Raw genomic sequence first — 23626 nt, forward strand, 5'->3', positions numbered from 1 at the left:
TCACATCGATTTTTCTCCTGGAATGTCCTCTAGACGTGCTGTAGCTTCAAGTTTTACATGTAGGTCTAATTTAGGTTGTGTGATACAATGGGTTTGCATTTAGAAGGGTCGTCTGGCAGCAGCAAGGAAAGATTTCGGAGGGTGATAGCCTAGCGGCCTGAAACTACTGAGACTTGGAGAGAAGTGATGGTGGTTTTCACTAGGTGATAGTAGTGAAGGATATCGAAATGAATTAAAATACTGGGGATGTAGAATGACTGGACTTAATGGCTTGAGGGAAGTGTCCAGAATGATTCCTGGGTTTCTTACAACACTGAGGGTAGATAACTTGCTTGTACGTTTTTTGCACTTCAAATTGGTCCTCAATAAATAGTTTTTCCTTTGGAAGGTTATGATTGAAATTTGGCCAGTCAGGGACACAGTATTCTCAAACAACACTCTTGTGTCAGTCCCCTTTTTGGGTACTGCCTGGAGCCCAGTATTGAACCCTGTCCTCCCAAGTCCAAAGACCTTTGCCTCCCACAGTAGCAGGAAAGGTGCCCAAGTTCTTTTACACACAAGGTGCGCACAGCGGCCAGCGCATGCCCAGAGAGGCTGTAAGGAAGACGACCGCCCGGAGAGAAAGGACGCCCGCTTCCCGCCATTTTGTTCAGCTCACCGCGCAACCGGCCCCTGCTGGGGACTACAAGTCCCGTGAGTCTCCGCGGCGGCACGTCCTACCCCTCACTGTCCAGCCCGCTCCCTTTTTCCCCCCTCCCCGGGGGCCGAGGGCTCCGGCTGCTGCCTGGCGGCCAACGGGCCAGGTAGGATTTCCGGGAGAGGCTGCTGTGGAGGCTGAGGAGGCGGCGGCGGAGACCTGGGTGAGTTCAGCGAGCAAGCGAAAGTGAGCAGGACCTGCTCAGTATCAGGCTGCGGGCTCCTCTCAGGCTGCGGCCCCGTTCTTGGCTCTGCGAGAGGGTCCCGGTCCGGGCAGAAGGTAACGGCCCGGGTCGCCGTCGCTTCGGGCCAGGGCAGGGCGGGGCCGCTGCCTCCCTCCTCAGCCCTCCCACAACGGTCCAGCCCGGGCGTCTCCGCCTGCGGCAGGGCCCGCGCAGGCTCGCCCTCTCCGCCCCCCGAGACTTGGCTGGGCCCTTTTGTCTGCGCTGCGTTGCGCCCCCTTTGTGCTGGTGCATGGAGCCTGTTCCGCCGGTCCCCAACGGGGACTGCTCCCTGGGGATCCGGTTACAGTAACCGGATCGGGTCAAAGTACATTTTTCAAAACCGTCCTGCCTCAGACCTCCGCACCCCAGCTGGTTAGAGCGGGGGCTTCGGAGCCAGGCGGAGTTTCTGTAGAAACCTGGAGGTTATTATTTAACTTTTAAACATCAGCCCGGGCGGCTTCAGGGCACGAAACTCCAGCGTTTTTCTTGCTGGAGAGATGAGTTTAAGGAAAAGAAGTGACCCCCTCTCTGCCACCCTTTACACCCCGGCTCCGGGAAACCGGGAAGGCATCGAATTTGCTGCAATGTCTATGCAGCTCACATCTGTGATCGCTGGACCAAAGAACCAGTGGTGAATGGTAGAATGGCAGTTCACGCACCTCCCAAATCTCGGAGGAGAGCGACTTACAGGGCATCACTGATTGCTTGCAAAAAAAAAAAAAAAAAAAAAAACCTCCAGTGCTTCATTCAGACACTCAGCGAGGGCTCCGTCCAACCTCTTTCTTTTCTTTTTCTTTTTAAAACAAAAAGTGGAAGGAAAAAGTCCTTCAGTGGAAGGATTTGCTTTGTAGAGGAACCAGAAACCCAGTGGCTTCTAGAAGTCACTTACTTTTTCGCTAAATTAAAGGAATGAATTTCGAGCGTGGTGGCACGCGCCTGTAATGCCAACTATTCTGGAGGCTGAGGCAGGAGAATCGCTTGAGACCAGAAGTTCGCGACCAGCCTGGGCAACACAGCAAGAACCCCGTCTAAAACAAAACAAAACAAAAAGGAATGAAGCCAGTTTAGGGGATGAGGTGTGATAGATTCTTACCAGAAACCGCGGAATTGCTTGGATTGTGGATTTGATCAAATTTGGCTAGATAGTGGTAACTGTGTATGTCCTCCTGTTGGAGGACTGCATTGTTAGAATCAGCTTAAGGTAAAATTTGTTTGTTTGTTTCATTTAAGAGACCAGAGTCTTGCTTGGTTGCTGAAGCTTGAGTACAGTGGAGAGCTCCTAGTTCACTGCAGCCTCGAACTTCTTGGCTTAAGCCATCCTCCCACCCGAGGCTCCCAGATGCCTGGGAATAGACGTGTGAGCCACTATGCTCGACTATTTAACTTATTTATATGTATTTATTTATTTTGAGACAGAGTGTCACTCTGTTACCCAGGCTGGAGTGCAATGGTGTGATCTTGGCTCACTGCAACCTTCACTTCCCAGATTGAAGTGATTCTCCTGCCTCAGCCTCCTGAGTAGCTGGGATTACAGGTGTGTGCCAGCAAGCCCAGCTAATTTTTGTATTTTTAGTAAAGACAGGGTTTCACCCTGTTGGCCAGGCTGGCCTTGAACTCCTAACCTCAGGTGATCCACCTGCCTCGGTCTCCCAAAGTGCTGGGATTACAAGCATGAGCCACCATGCCTGGCCAATTTTTATGTATTTATTTTTTGAAATAGGGTCTCGCTGGGTTTCCCAGGCTGGAATGCAGTGAGATGAGCACTGCTCACTGCAGCCTGGACCTCCTCCTGGGCTCAAGCCTCAACCTCCAGAGTAGCTGAGTCAACAGACACAGGCCACCAGCCCAGCTAATTAAAAAAATTTTTTTTTTTTTTTTTTTTTTGAGACAGAGTCTGCCTCTGCCACCCAGGCTGGAGTGCAGTGGCCGGATCTCAGCTCACTGAAAGCTCCGCCTCCCGGGTTTACGCCATTCTCCTGCCTCAGCCTCCCGAGTAGCTGGGACTACAGGCGCCCGCCACGTCGCCCGGCTAGTTTTTAGTAGAGACGGGGTTTCACCGTGTTACCCAGGATGGTCTTGATCTCCTGACCTCGTGATCCGCCCGTCTCGGCCTCCCAAAGTGCTGGGATTACAGGCTTGAGCCACCGCGCCCGGCCTAAAAATTTTTTTTAAAAAATTTCTTAGTGATTGGGGTCCCCCTCTGTTGCCCAGGCTGCTCTTGGACTCCTGGGCTCAAGTGATCCTCCCTCTTAAAGTGTTGGTATTAAACCTTAAGATAAAGAATTCTATTTTTGTTTTTTGAGGTAGAGTCTTGCTCTGTTGCTCAGGCTGTGCAGTGGCATCATCTTGGCTCACTGCAACCTCTGCCTCCTGGTTTCAAGCGATTCTCCTGGCACAGCCTCACGAGTAGCTGAGATTACAGGCATGTGCCACCACGCCTGGCTAATTTTTTTTTTTTTTTTTTAGTAGACATGGTGTTCTACCATTTTGGCCAGGCTGGTCTCAAACTCCTGATCTCAAGTGATTTGCCTGCCTCCACCTCCCAAAGTGCTGGGATTACAGGTGTGAGCCACCATGCCCGGCCAATAAAAAATTCTAAAGAAGGTCATTGCAAATAACCCTTTTGAAAAATAGATTAATTCATGTTTCAAGTCTCTGGGATGAGGATAGCCAGGAGGACTCCTTTACATGAATCAGGGAAGGTTAATGAAGTCAGATAGGTTAATTCCTGCCCTAGCCAAGTAGGCAAATAAAGCCCTTCACACTGTATTACTTTGTTTGATATCTCACAATGGAAATGACTTACTCTTGAGAATCCTAGATTGTATTAGTAATACTGTGTAGGGATAATGCAGTTCTTCAATTTTTAATCCAGCAGTGAGTGAAGGTCTTCTGTGTTTTCCTGGCTATGGTTTGAAGAAGCAACCACAGAATTGCTCTAGTTTTAATAATAAACTGGCTGGGCGCGGTGGCCCACACCTGTAATCCCAGCACTTTGGGAGGCCGAGGCGGGTGGATCACCTGCGGTCAGGAGTTTGAGATCAGCCTGGCCAACATGGTGAAACCCTGTCTCTACTGAAAATACAAAAATTAGCCAGGTGTGGTGGTGGGCATCTGTAATCCCAGCTACTTGAGAGGCTGAGGCAGGAGAATCACTTGAACTGGGGAGGCGGAGGTTGCAGTGAGCCGAGATTGTGCCACTGCACTCCAGCCTGGGTGACAGAGCGAGACTCAGTCTCAAAAAAAAAAAAAAAAAAACAAAAGAAACAGCAGTTGCTATTGACTGTTACTTAATTGTACAAACACGACAATTTTCTTAATATTATTTATTTTTATGATTATGATTATGATTATTTTTTGAGACAAGGTCTTGTTCTGTCCCCCAGGCTGGAGTACAATGCTATGATCGTGGCTCACTGTAGCCTCAACCTCCTGGGCTCAAGTGATCCTCCCACTTCAGCCTTGAGTAGCTGGGACTACAGGTGCTCACTACCACACTTGGCTAATTTTTTAATTTTTTTGTGAACCCAAGGTTTCCCTATGTTGCCCAGGCTGGTCTTGAACTCCTGGACTCAAGCAGTCCTCCTGCCTTAGCCTCCGAGAGTGCTGGGATTATAGGCGTGAGCCACTGTGTCTGGCTATATATTTATTTATTTATTTTGTTTGTTTTAAACATAAATTTTCTTTCTTTTTTTTTTGAGATGGAGTTTCACTCTTTTTGCCCAGGCTGGAGTTTAATGACACGATCGTGGCTCACTGCATCCTCTGCCTCCTGGGTTTAAGTGATTCTCCTGCCTCAGCCTCCTGAGTAGCTGGGATTACAGGAACGTGCCAACATGCCTGGCTAATTTTGTATTTTTAGTAGAGACAGAGTTTCTTTTTTTTTGTTTTTTTTTTTTTGAGATGGAGTCTCACTCTGTCACCTAGGCTGGAGTGCAGTGGCGTGATCTCGGCTCACTGCAAGCTCCGCCTCCTGGGTTCACACAATTCTCCTGCCTCAGCCTCCCGAGTAGCTGGGACTACAGGCACCCGCCACCATGCCCGGCAATTTTTTTTTTGTATTTTAGTAGAGATGGGGTTTCACCGCGTTCGCCAGGATGGTCTTGATCTCCTGATCTCGTGATCTGCCTGTCTCGGCCTCCCAAAGTGCTGGGATTACAGGCGTGAGCCACCACACTTGGCCAAGAGGAGGTTTCACCATGTTGGCCATGCTGGTCTTGAACTCCTGAGCTCAGATGATCCGCCCACTTCGGCCTCCCAAAGTTCTGGGATTACAGGCATCAGCTATCGTGCCTGGCCCATAATTTTATTTTATAATTTTTATAGAGACAGGTCTCGCCATGTTGCCCAGCCTGGTCTCAAATTCCTTGACTTAGGTGATCCTCTCACCTCAGCCTCCCAAAGTGCTGGGATTACAGGCGTTAGTCACCATGCCCGGCCTCCCAGTATCATTTTTTAAACAAGTTAATATACATTGTGTCATTTACTCCTCACTACAGTTCTATGAGATGGTTGTTACTCTCATTTTACAACTGATAAAGCCTAGCCTCTAAAATGTTTAAGTGACTTGCTCAAGGTTATAGTTAACCCAGGTAGGAAATATCAGAGTAAACCATACTTCAAGTCTAGTTCTCGTTCAGTTACCTCACACTTACTACAGTTACTAATCTTACCAGCACCAACAGCTTTAATTTGCTAAAACCTAAATATTGGAGAAAATGGAAAATATTTTCCAGTTAAGGCAATCGATTTACAAGGAACTGGAATTTCTGGAACCATAAACAATGAGTCTTTCTCATAAATTATACTGAACATTGGTGCCATTACTTTGTCTTCTGATATGCTGTGATTACCTTGTGCCTAGGCAGAATGGCAGTTTTATGCAACGCTCAAAAAGTGATGAGTTACTGAGTTTTGCTTTCCCCTAATCTTTGCTATAAGGTTTATTAACTGTGTTGGAGAACATAAATACAATAGCTTTGGCTGCTGAAACTAACATTGAAGATAGAACTGAAATTAAGATACTGTACTTTTTTAGTCAGACCATTGGGACTCAAGAGAATGCTTTCTCTAGTTTCTGCTTTTAATAAAAACTTTTAATCAGTTTCAAACCTGCAGTTAAGTCTTGGATTTATGTTAGTACATGCCATGAATGTGACATCAGAAACAGAAACCTACTTCACCTCCCTTACTTATTAGGTAAAATGCATAACATGCCAATGGAATTGAGTCAATACAATTATGTAGTCTAGCCTTTCTAACTGGTAGAAGCCTGTTTGAAATCTTTTATTAGTGCATTATAATGGGAAATAACTTTTTTTCCTTGTGCTTTTGCTGTTGGTTTACTTCATTTCCAAAACCATCTGTTCATTCAGTCAACAAATACGGAAAGCCTGTTATATTCTAGGCACTGTTGTAGACACTGAGGACGAAACAGTGAAAACAAGTGTTTTCCCTCTTGGGGTTTACCTGCTGATTAGGGTTGGCTGGGAAGAGGAAGGAGTCTGACAGTAAATAAGCACTGAATAAATAAAATCCCCTCATATAATTGCAACCTTGAGCAACTCAACCTCTTTGAGCTTTAGTTTTCTTGTCTTTAACATGGATGTAATTGATTCCTGCTCCTCCTATCTTGTGAATTGTTTCCAAGAGGGAGTAGAATAAGTATTTGGATACATTATATGCTTCATATTCCCGTAGCAAGTTATTTTTACTAGTATTAGAAGAAGAGGCCCATCATGGTGGCTCACGCCTGTAATCCCAGCACTTTGGGAGGCCAAAGCAAGCAGATCACTTGAGGCCAGGAGTTCGAGACAAGCCTGGCCAACATGGTGAAACCCCATCTCTACTAAAAATACAAACAATTAGCTGGGGGTGGTGGCCCATGCTTGTAGTCCCAGTTACTTGGGAGGCTGAGGCATGAGACTTGCTTGATCCCAGGAGGCAGAGGTTTCAGTGAGCAGAGATTGTGCCACGGCACTCCAGCCTGGGTGACAGAGCAAGATTCCATTCCCCTACCACCCCTACACCCCCCCCAAAAAAGAAAAGAAAAGAAAACAAGGAGCATTGGAAGAAGATTATTTATAAAGAAAGAGAGAGGCTAGGCCTGGTGGCTCATGCGTGTAATTCCAGTGCTTCAGGAGGCTAAGGCAGGAGGATCACTTTATGTTTATGCCGGGAGTTTGAGACCAGCCTGGGCAACATAGCAAGACTTTGTCTCTGCAACAAAAAAAAAATTTTTTAAATCAGCCAGGCATGGTAGTGGACATCTGTAGTCCCAGTTACTCAGGAGGCTGAGATAGGAGGATCACTTGAGCCCCACGGTTTGAGGCTGCAGTGAGCTATGATTGTGCCACCACACTACAGTCTGGGTGACAGAGCTGGAGACCCTGTTTCAAAAAATAAGTAAATAAATAAAATAGGAAAGAGAGAACGGAATGGATGGATTCTTTATTCTGAGGGAGCTCTAAATTCCCGTTGTAAAACTTTCACAGTCATTTCTTCACAGGGGCTACCATAACCAAATTATGTAGACCTTTTTCTATTCTTTCTTTCTTTTTCTTTTTTTTCACTCCTGTGGTCCCAACTACTCGGGAGGCTGAGGCACAAGAATCACTTGAACCCAGGAGGTGGAGGTTGCAGTGAGCCAAGATTGTGCCACTGGACTCCAGCCTGGGTGACAGAGTGAGACTCTGTCTCAATTTTTTTTTTTTTGAGACAAGGTCCCACTCTGTCACCCAGGCTAGAGTCCAATGGCATGATCAGGGCTTACTGCAGCCTTGATCTCTCCCAGGCTCAAGCACTCCTCCCACCTTAGCCCCCTGAGTAACTGGGACTACAGGCGTGCACCACCATGCCTAGTTAATTTTTTCTTTTTTTTTTCTTTTAGTAGAGACAAGGTCTCATTATGTTGCCCAGACCAGTCTTGAACTCCTGAGCTGGAGCGATCCGCCCACCTTGGCCTCCCAAAGTGCTGGGATTACAGGCGTGAGCCACTGCGCTGGGCCTATGTAGACCTTTAAACTCTTTTTTTGAAATGGAGTTTCACTCTTGTCATTCAGGCTGGAGTGACCCTGTGATCTCAGCTTATTGCAACCTCTGCCTCCCAGGTTCAAGCGATTCTCCAGCCTCAGCCTCCCGAGTAGCTGGGATTACAGGTGCCCACCACCATGCCCAGCTAATTTTTGTGTTTTTAGTAGAGACAGGGTTTCGCCATGTTGGTCAGGCTGGTCCCGAGGTCCCAAACTCCTGACCTCAGGTAATCCACCCACCTTGGCCTCCCATAGTGCTAGGATTACAGGCGTGAGCCATCGCACCCACCTTTTTTTTTTTTTTCAGATGGGAGTCTCGCTCTGTTGCCCAAGCTGGAGTGCAGTAGTGTGATCTCAGTACACTGCAACCTCTGCCTTTTGGGTTCAAGCGATTCTCTTGCCTCAGCCTCCTGAGTAGTTGGAATTACAGGCATGCACCACTATGCCCTGATTATTTTTTGTATTTTTAGTAGAGATGGGGTTTCACCGTGTTGGCCAGGCTAGTTTTGAACTCCTGACCTCAAGTGATCCACCCGCCTCGGCCTCCCGAAGTGCTAGGATCACAGGCATGAGCCACCACACCCAGCCCATCAAAGCCTTTTAAAATGATCTGTAGGCCCGGCATGGTGGCTCTGGCCTGTAATCCTAGAATCGTTTGAGGCCACAAGGTGGAGTTCAAGACTAGTCTGACCAACATGGTAGAACCTTGTCTCTACAAAAAATACACAAAGGTTAGCTCAGCATAGTGGCACACTCCTATAGTCCCAGCTACTCTGGAGGCTGAGATGGGAGGATTGCCTGAGCCTGGAAGGTTGAGGCTGCAGTGAGCCATCATTGCGCCACTGCACTCCAGCCCAGGTAGACAGAGTGAAAGCCCATCTCAAAAAAAAAAAAAAAAACAAAACATTGCTTACTCTCTTGAAGGTAGATGAGAGGGTTTAGAGAAGGTATTTATTTACTTGTTAAAAATTTTTGACCGGACGCGGTGGCTCACACCAGTAATCCCAACACTTTGGGAGGCCGAGGCAGGCAGATCATGAGGTCAGGAGATGGAGACCATCCTGGCTAACACGGTGAAACCCCGTGTTATTCTACTAAAAATACAAAAAATTAGCCGGGTGTGGTGGCGGGCGCCTGTAGTCCCAGCTACACAGGAGGCTGAGGCAGGAGAATGGCTTGAACCCGGGAGGCGGAGCTTTCTGTGAGCCGAGATTGCGCCACTGCACTCCAGCCTGGGCGACAGAGCAAGACTCCGTCTCAAAAAAATAAAAAATAAAAAATAAAAAAATTAGCCAGGCATGGTGGCGGGCGCCTGTAGTGTCAGCTGGTTGGGAAGCTGAGGCAGGAGAATGGCGGGAACCTGGGAGGCGGCGCTTGCAGTGAGCTGAGATTGCACCACTGCACTCCAGCCTGGGCGACAAAGCGAAGACTCTGACTCAAAAAAAAAAAAAAAAAATTTGGCCAGGCACAGTGGCTCACATCTGTATTCCCAGCACTTTGGGAGGCTGAGGCGGGTGGATCACCTGAGGTCAGGAGTTCAAGACCAGCCTGGCCAACGTGGTGAAACCCCGTCTCTACTAAAAAAAAAAAAAAAAAAAAAGCCTGGTGTGGTGGCCCGCACCTATAGTCCCAGCTACCCCAGGAGGCTGAGGTGGTGCAAGGATCACCTACCTGAATCTGAGGAGGTAGGGGTTGCAGTGAGCTGCGGTCACACAACTGCACTCCAGCCTGGGTGAGAGAGTGAGACTTCATCTCAAAAAAAAATTTTTTTTTTTTACCATTTTTTTGTCTTCGTTCCTTCCGTCCTTCCTTCCTTCCTTCCTTTCTTTCTCCCTCCACCCCCCCCCTTTTTTTTTAACAACCCAAGGGCACAAGGGGAAAAAATAGAGGAAGTATTTAGAATGTTTTGTTTTGTTTTGATTTTAAGGATGGGAGAGGTTTGACATGTTTGAAGTGAAAGGGAAAGCAGCCAGCAGAGAGGCAGATATTGGAGATCTGCACAGAGAAAATGTAGATAATGAAGAAGCCTTAGATGGAAATAGAATGAAAAGCTTATAAAGCAGTCAACTTTGAAGAGGAACATGAAGAAATAAAGGGTGAGAGAAGATATATTTGGAAGTGGTGACATGGAAGGTGAAATAAGAGTAGTTGTTACCAGTTGATTATTCTATTACCCAGGCACTGATCTAGGTTGGTTTATTTTCATTTTTATTTATGTATGTATTTATTTTTTTAAGACAGTCTTGCTCTGTTGCCCAGGCTGGAGTACAGTGGCACAGTCATGGCTCACTGCAGCCTCAACCCCTCAGGGCTCAAGCAATCTTCCCATCTCAGCCTGCTGAGTAGCTGGGACTACAGGCACACCGCCACGCCTGGCTAATTTTTGTGGTTTTTGTAGAGACGGGATTTCGCCACATTGCCTAGGCTGGTCTTAAATTCCTAGGCTTAAGCGATCTTCCTGCCTGGGCCTCCCAAAGTGCTTGAATTACATGCATGAGCCACCATGGCCAGCCTGTAATTTCTTTCTTTCTTTTTTTTGAAACGGAGTCTCAGTCTGTCACCCAGGCTGGAGTGCAGTGGTGCGACCACAGCTCACTGCACCCTCTACCTCCCCAGACTCACGTAGGTGATCCTTCCACCTCAGCCTCCCGGGTAGCTGGGACTATAGGTGCGGGCCACCAAGCCAGGCTAATTTTTAAAAATTTTTGTAAAGATGGGATTTCACCATGTTGCCTAGGCTGGTCTTGAACTCCTGGTCTCAAGTGATCCATCCACCTTGGCCTCCCAGAGTGCTAGGATTACAAAGGTGTGAGCCCCTGTGACTGGCCCTGGCCTGTAATTTCTTATATTTCATAATTGTAAAATTATTTGTCCATAAGTGGAGTAAATATTGTATTCTCAACTTGTGTTTCTATTATCAACTTTTTTTAAACTTTTGGACAAACTAATTTAGATGTGTGGGATACAAATGTTATTCTGTGTTTTTTTTAATTTAACTTTTATGTTCAGAGAGATATGTGCAAGGTTTGGTGTATAGGTAAACTTGTATCATGGAGGTTTGTTGTGCAGATTATTTTAGCACCCAGGTATTAAGCCTAGTTAGTGCCCATTAGTTATTTGTCCAGATCCTCTCCCTGCTCCCATCCTCCACTCTCTGATAGGCACCAGTGAGTGTTGTTCCCCTCTGTGTCCATGTGTTCTCATCATGCAGTATTTGGAACATGTGATATTTGTTTTTCTGTTTCTGCATTATTTTGCTAAAGATAATGGCTTCCACCTCCACCTATGTTCCTGCAAAGGACATGATCTTGTTGGATTTTATGGCAGCATAGTATTGCATGGTGTATATGTACCACATTTTCTTTATCTAGTCTACTTTTGATGGACATTTAGGTTGATTCCATGTCTTTTTTTTTTTTTTTTTTTTTTTTTTGAGGCAGAGTCTCGCTCTGTCGCGCAGGCAGGGGCGCAATGGCCGGATCTCAGCTCACTGCAAGCTCCGCCTCCCGGGTTCACGCCATTCTCCTGCCTCAGCCTCCCGAGTAGCTGGGACTACAGGCGCCCGCCACCTCGCCCGGCTAGTTTTTTTGTATTTTTTAGTAGAGACGGGGTTTCACCGTGTTAGCCAGGATGGTCTCGATCTCCTGACCTCGTGATCCGCCCGTCTCGGCCTCCCAAAGTGCTGGGATTACAGGCTTGAGCCACCGCGCCCGGCCCAATTCCATGTCTTTACTGTTGTGAATAGTGCTGCAGTGAACATATGTGTGCATATGTCTTTATAATAGAATGATTTATATTCCTTTGGGTATATAACCAGTAATGGGGGGATTTCTGGGTTGAATGGTATTTTTGTTTTAAGTCTTTGAGGAATTGCCACACTGTCTTCCACAATAGTTGAACTAATTTATACTCCCACCAACAACGTATAAGCTTTTTCTCCACAACCTCTCCGGCATCTATTATTTTTTGACTTTTTTTTTTTTCTGAGATGGAGTCTTGCTGTGTCACCCAAGCTGGAGTGCAATGGTGCGATCTTGGCTCACTACAGCCTCCGCCTCTGCCTCCCGGGTTCAGGCAGTTCTCCTCTCAGCTTTTTGAGTAGCTGGGATTACAGGCCCACACCACCAAGCCCAGCTAATTTTTGTATTTTTGTAGAGACAGGGTTTCACCATGTTGGCCAGTCTGGTCTCGAAATCCTGAGCTCGTGATCTGCCCGCCTCGGCCTCCCAAAGTGCTGAGATTACAGCCGTAAGCCACTGAGCCTGGCCTATTTTTTTTTTTTTTTTGAGACGGAGTCTCGCTCTGTTGCCCAGGCTGGAGTGTAGTGGTGCGATCTCAGCTCACTGCAACCTCCGCCTCCCAGATTCAAGCGATTCTCCTGCCTCAGCCTCCCGAGTAGTTGGGACTACAGGCGCATGCCACCACGCCTGGCTAATTCTTTGTGTTTTTAGTAGAGACGGAGTTAAACCATGTTAGCCAGGATGGTCTCCATCTCCTGACCTCGTGATCCACCCGCCTCAGCCTCCCAAAATGCTGGGATTACAGGCATGAGCCACCGCACCTGGCCTGGCCTATTTTTTGACTTTTTAATACTAGTTATCCTGACTGGCATACGATGGTATCTTATTGTGGTTTCGATTTGCATTTCTCTAATGGTCAGTGATGTTGAGCTTTTTTCATATGATTGTTGGCTGTATGTATGTCTTCTTTTGAAAAGTGTTAGTTCATGTCCTTTCCCACTTTTTTCTTTTTTTTATTTATTTATTTTTTTTTTTTGAGACGGAGTCTTGCTCTGTCGCCCAGGCTGGAGTGCAGTGGCCAGATCTCAGCTCACTGCAAGCTCCGTCTCCTGGGTTCACGCCATTCTCCTGCCTCAGCCTCCCGAGTAGCTGGGACTACAGGCGCCTGCCACCTCGCCCGGCTAGTTTTTTGTATTTTTAGTAGAGACGGGGTTTCACCGTGTTAGCCAGGATGGTCTCGATCTCCTGACCTCGTGATCCGCCCGTCTCGGCCTCCCAAAGTGCTGGGATTACAGGCTTGAGCCACCGCGCCCGGCCCCCACTTTTTTCTTTTTGAGACAGAGTCTTGCTCTGTTGCCCAGGTTGGTGTGCAGTGGCAGAGTCTTGGCTCACTGAAACTTCTGCTTCCCAGCTTCAAATGATTCTTGTGCTTCAGCCTCCCAAGTAGCTGGGATGACCACACCACCACGCCTGGCTAATTTTTGTATTTTTAGTAGAGATGAGGTTTCACCATGTTGGCCAGGCTGGTCTCGAATTCCTGGCCTCAAGTGATCCACCTGCCTCGGCCTCCCAAAGTGTTGGGATTACAGGTGTGAGCCACTGCCGCCAGCCCTTTGCCTACTCTTTAATGGGGTTGCTTGGTTTTCTTCTTACAAATTTAAGTTCCTTATAGATGCTGGATATTAGACCTTTGTCACATGCATAGTTTGCAAGAATTTTCTCCCATTCTGTAGGTTGTCTGTTCACCCTGTTGATAGTCTCCTTTGCTGTGCAGGAGCTCTTCAATTAGATCCCATTTATCAGTTTTTGCTTTTGTAATAATTGCTTTTGGTGTCTCTGTCATGAAATTTTTACCTATTTTTATGTCCAGAATGGTATTGCCTAGGTTATCTTCCAGGGTTTTTGTAGTTTTGGGTTGGACATTTAAGTCTTTAATCTGTCTTAGGTTAATTTTTGTGTATAGAGTAATGAACAGATCCATTTTCAATCTTCTGCATATGGCTAACCAGTTATCCCAACACTGCTTATTTATTTATTATTTATGTATTTATTTTTAGACGGAGTCTCGTTCTGTCACCCAGGCTGGAGTGCAGTGGCATGATCTCAGCTCACTGCAACCTCTGCCTCCTGGGTTGAAGTAATTCTCCTGACTCAGCCTACTGAGTAGCCAGGACTACAGGCACCCGCCACCATGTCTGGCTAATTTTTGTATTTTTAGTAGAGACAGGGTTTCACCATGTTGGTCAGGCTGGTCTCGAACTCCTGACCTCAAGCGATCCACCCGCGTTGACTTCCCAAAGTGTTGGGATTACAGGCATGAGCCACTGCGCCTGGCCTCCTGCACCGTTTATTGAATGGGGAATTCCTCATTGCCTATTTTTGTCTGGTTTATCAAAGATCAGATATTTGTAGGTGTGTGGCCTTTATTTCTGAGTTCTCTATTCTGTTCTATTGGTCTGTGTGTCTTTTTTTGTACCAGTACCATGCTGTATTGGTTACTATAGCCTTGTGATATAGTTTGATGTTGGAGAGCATGATGCCTCCAGCTTTGTTCTTTTTGCTTAGGATTTCCTTGGCTCTTTGGGCTCCTTTTTGGTTCCATATGAATTTCAAAACAATTTTTTTTTTCTAGTTTTGTGAAGAATGTCAGTAGTACTTTAAAAGGAATAGGATGGAATCTGTACATTTCTTTGGGCAGTATGGTCATTTTAACAATATTGATTCTTCCTATCCATAGGCATGGGATGTTTTTCCGTTCGTTTGTGTCATGTCTGATTTCTTTGAGCAGTGTTTTGTAGTTCTCTTTGTAGACATCTTTCACCTCACTGGTTAGCTATATTCCTAGGTATTTGTGTGTGTGTGTGTAGCAGTTGTGAATGGGATTGTGTTCCTGATTTGGTGCTCAGCTTGACCATTGTTGATGTATAGGAATGTTAGTGATTTTTCACATTGATTTTATATCCTGAGATTTTGCTGAAGTTGTTTATCAGCTTAAGGAGCTTTTGTGCTGAGACCATGGGGTTTTCTGGATATAGGATCATGTTGTTTACAAACAAAGATAGTTTGACTTCCTCTCTTCCTATTTAGATGCCCTTAAATACCTACTTTATTGAATTTTTAACATGAAGCGGTATTGAATTTTATTGAAAGCCTTTTCTGCATCTGTTGAGATAATCATGTGGTTTTTGTCTTTAGTTCTGTTTATGTGATGAATCATATTTACACATTTGCATATGTTGAACCAACCTTGCATCCCAGGTCTAAAGCCTACTTGATCGTGGTGGGTAAGCTTTTTGATGTGTTGTGTTGCTGGATTTGATTTGCCAGTATTTTGTTGAGGATTTTTGCATCGATATTCATCAAGAATATTGACCTGAAGTTTTCTTTTTTTGTTAATATCTCTGCCAAGTTTTGGTATCAGGATGATGCTGGCCTCATAGAATGAGTTAGGAAGGAGTCCCTCCTCTTCATTCTTTTGGAATAGTTTCAGCAGGAATGCTACCAGCTCTTCTTGGTACATCTGTTAGAATTCAGCTGTGAATCCATGTGGTCCTGGGCTCTTTTTGGCTGATAGGCTGTTTATTACCGACTCAGTTGCAGAGCTCGTTACTGGTCTGTTCGGGGATTCAGTTCCTTCCTGGTTCATTCTTGGGAGGGTGTATGTGTCTAGGAATTATCCGTTTTTTCTAGATTTTCTAGTTTATGTACATAGAGGTGTTCATAATATTATCGGATGGGTATTTGTATTTCTGTGGGTTCAGCAGTAAAAGCCCCTTGTCATTTCTGATTGTGATTATTTGAATCTTCTCTCTTTTCATCTTTATTAGTCTAGCTAGCAGTCTATTGTATTACTTTTTTCAAAGAACCAACTCCACCAGACGCAAGGGCTCATGCCTGTAATCCCAGCACTTTGGGAGGCCAAGGTGGGTGGATCACTTGAGGCAAGGAGTTTCAGACCAGCCTGGCCAACACAGCGAAACCCCATCTCTACTAAGAATACAATTAGCCCGGCATGGTGGTCCATACCTGTAATCCTAGCTACTTGGGAGCCTGAGGCATGAGAATCGCTTCAACCTGGGAGGTGGAGGTTGCAATGAGCCAAGATTGCACTACTGTGCTCCAAAAAATAATAATAAATAAATAAATAAAATAAAACACAAAAAACCCAAATCCCTCCTGGATTTGTTGATCTTCTGAATGAGTTTTCAGTGTCTCAGTCTCCTTCAGTTCAGCTGTGAGAAGAATGTATATTCTGTTTTTTGTTAGTTTGTTTTTTTGAGACAGAGTCTTGCTGTGTCACCCAGGCTGGAGTGCAGTGGTGTGATCTCAGCTCACTGCAGCCTCCACCTCCCAGATTCAAACAATTCTCCTGCCTCAGCCTCCCGAGTAGCTGGGACTACAGGCATGTGCCACCAATCTTGGCAAATTTTTGGACTTTTAGTAGAGACAGGGTTTCACCATGTTGGTCAGGTTGGTCTTGAACTCCTGACTTCAGGTGATCCACCTGCCTCGGCCTCCCAAAGTGCTGGGATTACAGATGTGAGCCATCATGCCTGACCAATTCTGTTGTTTTTGGATGGAGGGTTCTGTAGGTGTCTTATCAGGTCCCTTTGACCCAGTGCTAAGTTTGAATCCCGAATATCTTTGTTAATTTTCTGTCTTGATGATCTAATATTGTCAGTGGGGTGTTAAAGACTCTCAGTATTATTTTGTGGGAGTCTAGGTCTCTTTGAAGGTCTCTAAGAACTTGCTTTATGAATCTGGGTGCTCCTATGTTGGGTATATATATGTGGTGGTGTGAGTCACCATGCCCGGCCTTGTGTTTTTTTAAATAACGTTATCCAATTATTTTCAGTAGCAATTGCTTTGTGAGGGCATTTTGAACCTTGTAAGACACCAAATTACGGAGTGTTTTTATTAGTCTTGTGATACTGGTGTCCACTTAGGTCATTAGATATTTAAAATCTTCACTTTATATAGGACCAACGATATTTAAAAAAATAGTGAAGTATCTTTCTCACACTAGTGTTGATGATGTGTATAATTTCTTGTTTACCTGAGAATAGGACTCATAGAGAAATGGTTGTTTTTTGGGAAAGCTTAGGTGAGTTGATTGTTTATTAAGCAAGGTTAAAAAGCAGAGCCCTCAGGCCGGGCGCGGTGGCTCACGCCTGTAATCTCAGCACTTTGGGAGGCTGAGGCAGGTGGATCACGAGGTCAAGAGATGGAAACAATCCTGGCCGACATGGTCTCTACTAAAAATACAAAATTAACTGGGCATCGTGGCACGCGCCTGTAGTCCCAGCTACTCGGGAGGCTGAGATAGGAGAATCGCTTGAACCTGGGAGGCGGAGGTTGCAGTGAGCTGAGATTGTGCCACTGCACTCCAGCCTGAGCAACAGAGACAGAAATTCTGTCTCAAAAAAAAGAAAAAAATTCCAGGCTGGGCACAGGTGATTCAAGCCTGTAACACAGCATTTTGCTAGGCGGAGGCAGGCAGATTGCTCGAGCCGAGGAGTTTGAAACCAGCCTGGGCAACATGGTGAAATCCCATCTCTACAAAAAATATGAAAATTAGCTGGGTGTGGTGGTGTGCACCTGTAGTCCCAGCTACTTGGGAGGCTGAGGTAGAAAGATCTCACCTGAGCCCGGGGAGGTTGAGGCTGTAGTGAGCCGTGATTATGCCACTGCATTCCAGCCTGGGCGACAGAGTGAGATTCTGTTTTAAAAAAAAATAATAAAATAGGACAGGTGCGGTGGTTCACGCCTGTGATTCCAGCACTTTGGGAGGCTGAGGTGGGTGGATCACGAGGTCAGGAGTTCAAGACCAGCCTGGCCAACATGGTGAAACGCCATCTCTACTAAAAATACAAAAATTAGCTTTGCGTGGTGGCGGGCACCTGTAATCCCAGCTACTCAGGAGGCTGAGGCAGGAGAATTACTTGAACCCGGGAGGCGGAGGTTGCAGTGAGCCTAGATCATGCCATTGCACTCCAGCCTGGGCAACAAGAGCGAAACTTCATCTCAAAAAAAAAAAAAAACAAAAAAAAACTATCTGGGTGTGAGTGGTACATGCCTGTAGTCCGGCTACTCGGGGAGCTGAGGTGAGAGAATCTTTTGAACCTAGGAGGTGGAGGTTGCAGTGAGCTGAGATTGTGTCACTGTAGTCCAACCTGGGTGACAAAGCGAGACTCCATCTCAATAAGAAAAGAATAAATGAATAAATAAAAATAATAAAATAGGCTGGGCACAATGGCTCACACCTGTAATGCCAGCGCTTTTGGAGGCTGAGGCAGGCGAATCATGAGGTCAGGAGTTCAAGACCAGCCTGGTCAACGTGTTGAAACCCGTCTCTACTAAAAATACAAAAATTTGCCAGGCATAGTGGCACACACCTGTAACCCCAGCTACTTGGGAGACTGAGACAGGAGAATCACTTGAACCCAGGAGGCGGAGATCGCGAGCCAAGATGGCACCACTGCACTCCAGCCTGGGCGACAGAGCGAGACTCCATCTCAAAAAATAATAGTAATAGGCCTGGCACGGTGGCTTATGCCTGTAATCCCAGCACTTTGGGAGGCCAAGGCGGGCGGATCATGGAGGTCAGGAAATTGAGACCATCATGGCTAACATGGTGAAACCCCGTCTCTACTAAAAATACAAAAAATTAGCTGGGCGTGGTGGCAGGCGCTTGTAGTCCCAGCTACTCGGGAGGCTGAGGCAGGAGAATGGTGTGAACCCAGGAGGCAGAGGTTGCAGTGAGCTAAGATCGCACCACTGCACTCCAGCCTGGGCTACAGAGGGAGACTCTCTCAAAAATAAATAAATAAATAAATAAAAATAATAATATTAAAGTAAAACTCATAGAAGCAGAGAATAAAATGGTGGTTACCAGGAGCTGTGTCGGGGTGGAGATTGGGGGGGCTGGTGGTCAAAGAGTATAAAATTTCTGTTAGAAGGAATAAGCACAAGAAATCTGTTGTACAACATAGTGACCTTAGTCTATATATATATACACACACATATATATATATGTATATATATATGTATGTTTTGTTTTTTTTTTTTGAGACAGAGTTTTGCTCTTCTTGGCCAGGCTGGAGTGCAATGGCACGATCTCGGCTCACCGCAACCTCCGCCTCCCAGGTTCAAGCGATTCTCCTGCCTCAGCCTCCCGAGTAACTGAAATTACAGGCATTCACCACCATGCCTGGCTAATTTTTTGTATTTTTAGTAGAGATGGGGTTTTTCCATGTTGGTCAGACTGATCTCGAACTCCCAACCTCAGGTGATCCGCCCACCTCGGCCTCCCAAAGTGCTGGGATTACAGGCATGAGACCTCGCCTGGCCAGTAAAAATATGTTCTATACTTGATAATTGCTGAGAATAGATTTTAAGTGTTCTCACCACAAAAAAACTTAATTATTTTAGGTAATGGACATGTTAATTAGTTTGATTTAGCCATTCCACAGTCTTCACTACAGTAGCGCTCCCCGTTATCAACAGTTTTGCTTTCTGTGGTTTTACTTACCCAAGATGAGCCATGGGCTGAAGATATGAAAAATTCCAGCAACAAATAATTTGTTAGTTTTAAATAGCATGCGTGCCATTCTGAGTAGTGTGATGAAATCTCCCTTGCCGTCCTGCATATGTCGTGAATCATCTCTTTGCTCAGTGTCTCCACACTGAGTATGCTACATGCCCTTTAGTAGCAGACTTGGTTATCAGATTGACTCAGGCTATTGCAGTGCTCGTGTTCAAGTAACCCTTATTTTTACTTAATAATGGCCTCAAAGTGCAAGAATAGTGACGCTGGCAATTTGGATATACCAAGGATAAATTCTTTTTTTTTTTTTTTTTTGAGACAGACTCTTGCTCTGTTGCCCAGACTGGAGTTCAGTGGCCCCATCATTGCTCACTGCAACCTCCACCTCTCCTGAGCTCAAAGAATCCTCGCACCTCAGCCTCCAGAGTAGCTGGGATTGCAGATGTGCATCACCATGCCTGGATAATTTTTGTGGTTTTTGTAGAGATGAGGTTTTTGCTGTGTTACCCAGGCTGGTCTCGAACTCCTGGGCTCAAGCGATCTGCCCGCCTCGGCCTCCCAAAGTGCTGGGATTACAGGTGTGAGCCACCACTCCCAGCCAATAAACTATTAAGTGCATCCTTTAAGCAAAAAGATGAAAGTTCTAGACTTACTAAGGAAAAAAAAAAATCTTAGGTCAAGATTGCTAAAATCTATTGTAAAAATGAATTTTTTTTTGTTTTTTATGAACCCTGCATGTTACATTTGAAAGAGTGAATTTTCTATCTGTGAAATTGTGAAGACAAAAAAAGAAAATTGTGCTAGTTTTGCTGTTGTACTCCACATTGCAGAAGTTACAATCACAGTGCACGATGAGTTCCTAGTGAAGAAGGAAAAGATGCTAAATTTGTGGGTGAGAGACATGAACAAAAACATGCTTTGATTGAGTGCAATTGGATTCAGTACTGTCCATTGTTTCAGTTATCCACTGGGGGTCTTGGAATGTATCCCCCGAGGATAAGAGGGGACTACTGTATTTCAAAATGTCATTTTATATACCATAACTATATATAATTTTTGTCAGTTAAAAAACAAAATATGGCACAATCTCTTTTAACCTATTGGTGATACCAATATGATTGGGAATTTTACTTACAATCTTTTACATACTTTACTTTCTTAAATAAAATTAGGTAGGAGATAAGACTTCTGGGACAACATCTTTATATACTTGGGAGAAGGGTTCATCCTTCCACTATGGCAACACTAATTTCTTGGTAAATGCAAACCACTACAGTAGGCTCATTCTATTCAATGAATGCACTGCATAGTAACACTTCTGTCAGTGCTGGACTGCACATATGATGGTGGTCTTGTAAGATTAAAATGGAGCTGAAAAATTCCTATTGCCTGGTGATGGAGCCATCCTGATGTCATAGCACAATGCATTACTCACGTTTGTGGTAATGCTGATAGTAAACAAACCTGTGCTGGCAGTCATATAAAACTATAGCACATACAATTATGTATAGCATATAATACTTGATAATGATAATAAATGACTATATTACTGGTTTATGTATTTACTATACTTTTTAATTGTTAGTGTGTATTCCTTCTACACACACACACACACACACATATTTTTATTTTATTTTATTTTTATTTTTGAGATGGGGTCTCACTGTGTTTCCCAGGCTGGAGTGCAATGGCACAATCAGGGCTCACTGCAGCCTTGACCTCCCAGGTTCAGGTGATCCTCCCACCTCAGTCTCCGAAGTAGCTGGCAGTACAGGCACATGCCACCATACTGGCTAACTTTTTTTTTCTTCTTCTTCCCTGTAGAGACAAGGTTTTGCCATGTTGCCCAGACTGATCTTGAACTCCTGGGCTCAAGCAGTTTGCTCACCTTGGACTCCCAAAGTGCTGTCATTACAGGTGTGAGCCACCTCACCCAGCCTTATTTTTTTTAAAAGTTAACAGTAAAACAGCCTCTGGCAGGTCCTTCAGTAGATATTCTATAAGAAGGCACTGTTATTATAGGAGATGACAGCTCCATGCCTATTTGTACCCCTGAAGACCTTTCAAGAAGTCAAGATGTAGAAGTGGAAGACAGCGATATTCATGATCCTGTCCCTGTGGAAGCCTAGGCTAATGTGTTGTTAGTGTCTTAGTTTTTAACAAAAAGGTTTAAAAAGTAAAAGAAAAAAAGAAAAAAAAAGGAGAGAGGGAAACGAAGGAAGGGAGGGAGGAAGAAAGAGAGAGGGAGGAGAGAGAGAAAGGAAGGAAAGGAAAGGAAGAAAGAAAGGAAAAGAAAAGAAATCCTCCTGCCTTATCATCCTGAGTAGCTGGGACAACACATGTGCGCTACCACACCAAGCTTATTTTAAAAAATTGTTTTTATGGAGATGGGATCTTGCTATGTTGTCTGAGCTGGTTTCAAGCTCCTGGCCTCAAGTGATCTTCTTGCCTTGACCTACAGAAGCACTAGGATTACAGGTGTGAGCCACCTCTCCTGGCCATCTTTTTTTTTTTTTTTTTGACACGGAGTCTCACTGTGTCTCCCAGGCTGGAGTGCAGTGGCGCGATCTCGGCTCACTGCAAGCTCCGCCCCCCGGGTTCACGCCATTCTCCCGCCTCAGCCTCCCAAGTAGCTGGGACTACAGGCGCCCGCTACCGCGCCCGGCTAGTTTTTTGTATTTTTAGTAGAGACGGGGTTTCACCATGTTAGCCAGGATAGTCTCGATCTCCTGACCTTGTGATCCACCCGCCTCGGCCTCCCAAAGTGCTGGGATTACAGGCTTGAGCCACCGCGCCCGGCCTTTTTTTCTTTTTTCTTTTGAGACGGAGTTTTTCTCTTGTTGCCCAGGTTGGAGTGCAGTGGCGCGATCTCGGCTCACCTCTGCCTCCCAAGTTCAAGTCGTTCTCCTGGCTCAGCCTCCTGAGTAGCTGGGATTACAGGCATGTGCCACCATGCCTGGCTAATTTTGTATTTTTAGTAGAGATGGGGTTTCTCCATGTTGGTCAGGCTGGTCTCGAACTCCCGACCTCAGGTGATCCACCTGCCTCAGCCGCCCAAAGTTCTGGGATTACTGGCATGAGCCACCACGCCCGGACTTGGCCATCTTTTTTTTTTTCCAAGATGGAGTCTTGTTACTGTTGTTCAGGCTGGAGTGCAGGGGCGTGATCTCAGCTCACTGCAATCTCTGCCTCCTGGGTTCAAGCGATTCTCCTGCCTCAGCCTCCTGAATAGCTGGGATTACAGGCACCCGTCACCACGCCCGGCTAATTTTTGTACTTTCAGTAGAGATGGGGTTTCGCCATGTTGGCCAGGTTGGTCTCGAACTCCTGACCTCAGGTGATCCACCCACCTTGGCCTCCTAAAGTGCTGGGATTACAGGTGTGAGCCACCGTGCCCAGCCATCTTTTAAAAGTATGTTTCGTCTTTGAGGTTTCCTCAAAATGTGATACATATGATGCCAGAAATAAATACGGCTTCATTTTTGTGTGTGTTGATTTTGTCATGATCAGTGATGATGATAAATTGCCCTTCCTGAGCTCTGTAAGCATGTTTTCTGAAAGTAATGTCCTTTGTAACTCACTAGTGTTATTTTCTGAGATAATTTGGATTAGCACGCAATGGTTTTGCTTATCAGTAAGCCATACCTCTGTTTTAAAGAGCTGATTCATGCTTCTTAATGGTAACAGAAGTACTATGTTTAACAAAGAGGAGGAGGTCAGTTTTTCTTCAAAGGAGAAAGTTTCATTTTTATGTCTTTACCCTTCAGTAATATGTTAGACGTTGAATATTTGTGCTTAAAAACAAACTTTTCTTAAGCATAACTTTTTTTTTTGAACAGGCTTTTCCATTTGTAAAACTCCATCTTTACTAAGAACATGATTGTAAACCTCTGTATAATGTTTCATTTTCTTTGTGATAGGTAAAAACAAATTAAGTTCTTTATTAACTGCTTTTGTTTGTAGCTACTAAATTTCTCTAAGTAGTAACAAAAATAGTTTAGAAATAGCAAAGAAAGTTAGGGAAATGTAGAGGATTTCTAGGCTTCCAGATTTCCAGGGAAAAGGGTAAATTGGTGACAGATAATAAAGATGCATGTAGCCAGGCACAGTGGCTCACGCCTGTAATCCCAGCACTTTAGGAGGTCGAGGTGAGTGGATCTCTTGAGGTCAGGAGTTCAAGACCAGCCTGGCCAACATGGTGAAACCCCATCTCTACAAAAATACAAAAATTAACTGGCCGTGGTGGTGTGCACCTGTAATCCCGGCTACTCGGGAGGCTGAGTTGGAAGAATTGCTTGAACCCAGGAGGCAGAGGTTGCAGTGAGCCGAGATCGTGCCATTGTTCTCTAGCCTGAGCGACAGAGACTCCATCTCAAAAAAAAAAAAAAA

The 23626-nt window shown here is 45.3% G+C and overlaps 1 protein-coding gene across 2 annotated transcripts in view; it reads left to right on the forward strand.

Annotated features, from left to right (window-relative positions):
* Window positions 1-615: 615 nt before the first annotated feature.
* The window catches only part of PHACTR4 (phosphatase and actin regulator 4), a 142350-nt gene continuing 119339 nt past the window's right edge, over window positions 616-23626 (forward strand). Inside the window, exons 1-3 of one of the 2 annotated variants that reach the window (XM_025388803.1) lie at window positions 794-860; window positions 9879-10047; window positions 19989-20092. In XM_025388803.1, the coding sequence (XP_025244588.1) occupies window positions 20089-20092 (4 nt within the window). In that variant the 5' untranslated portion in view covers window positions 794-860; window positions 9879-10047; window positions 19989-20088. Of the gene's footprint in view, window positions 861-9878; window positions 10048-19988; window positions 20093-23626 lie in introns of both variants that reach the window. The other variant, XM_025388813.1, reaches the window with a different exon arrangement.

The sequence above is a fragment of the Theropithecus gelada genome, chromosome 1 (genome assembly GCF_003255815.1).
Source record: "Theropithecus gelada isolate Dixy chromosome 1, Tgel_1.0, whole genome shotgun sequence".
NCBI lineage: Eukaryota > Metazoa > Chordata > Mammalia > Primates > Cercopithecidae > Theropithecus > Theropithecus gelada.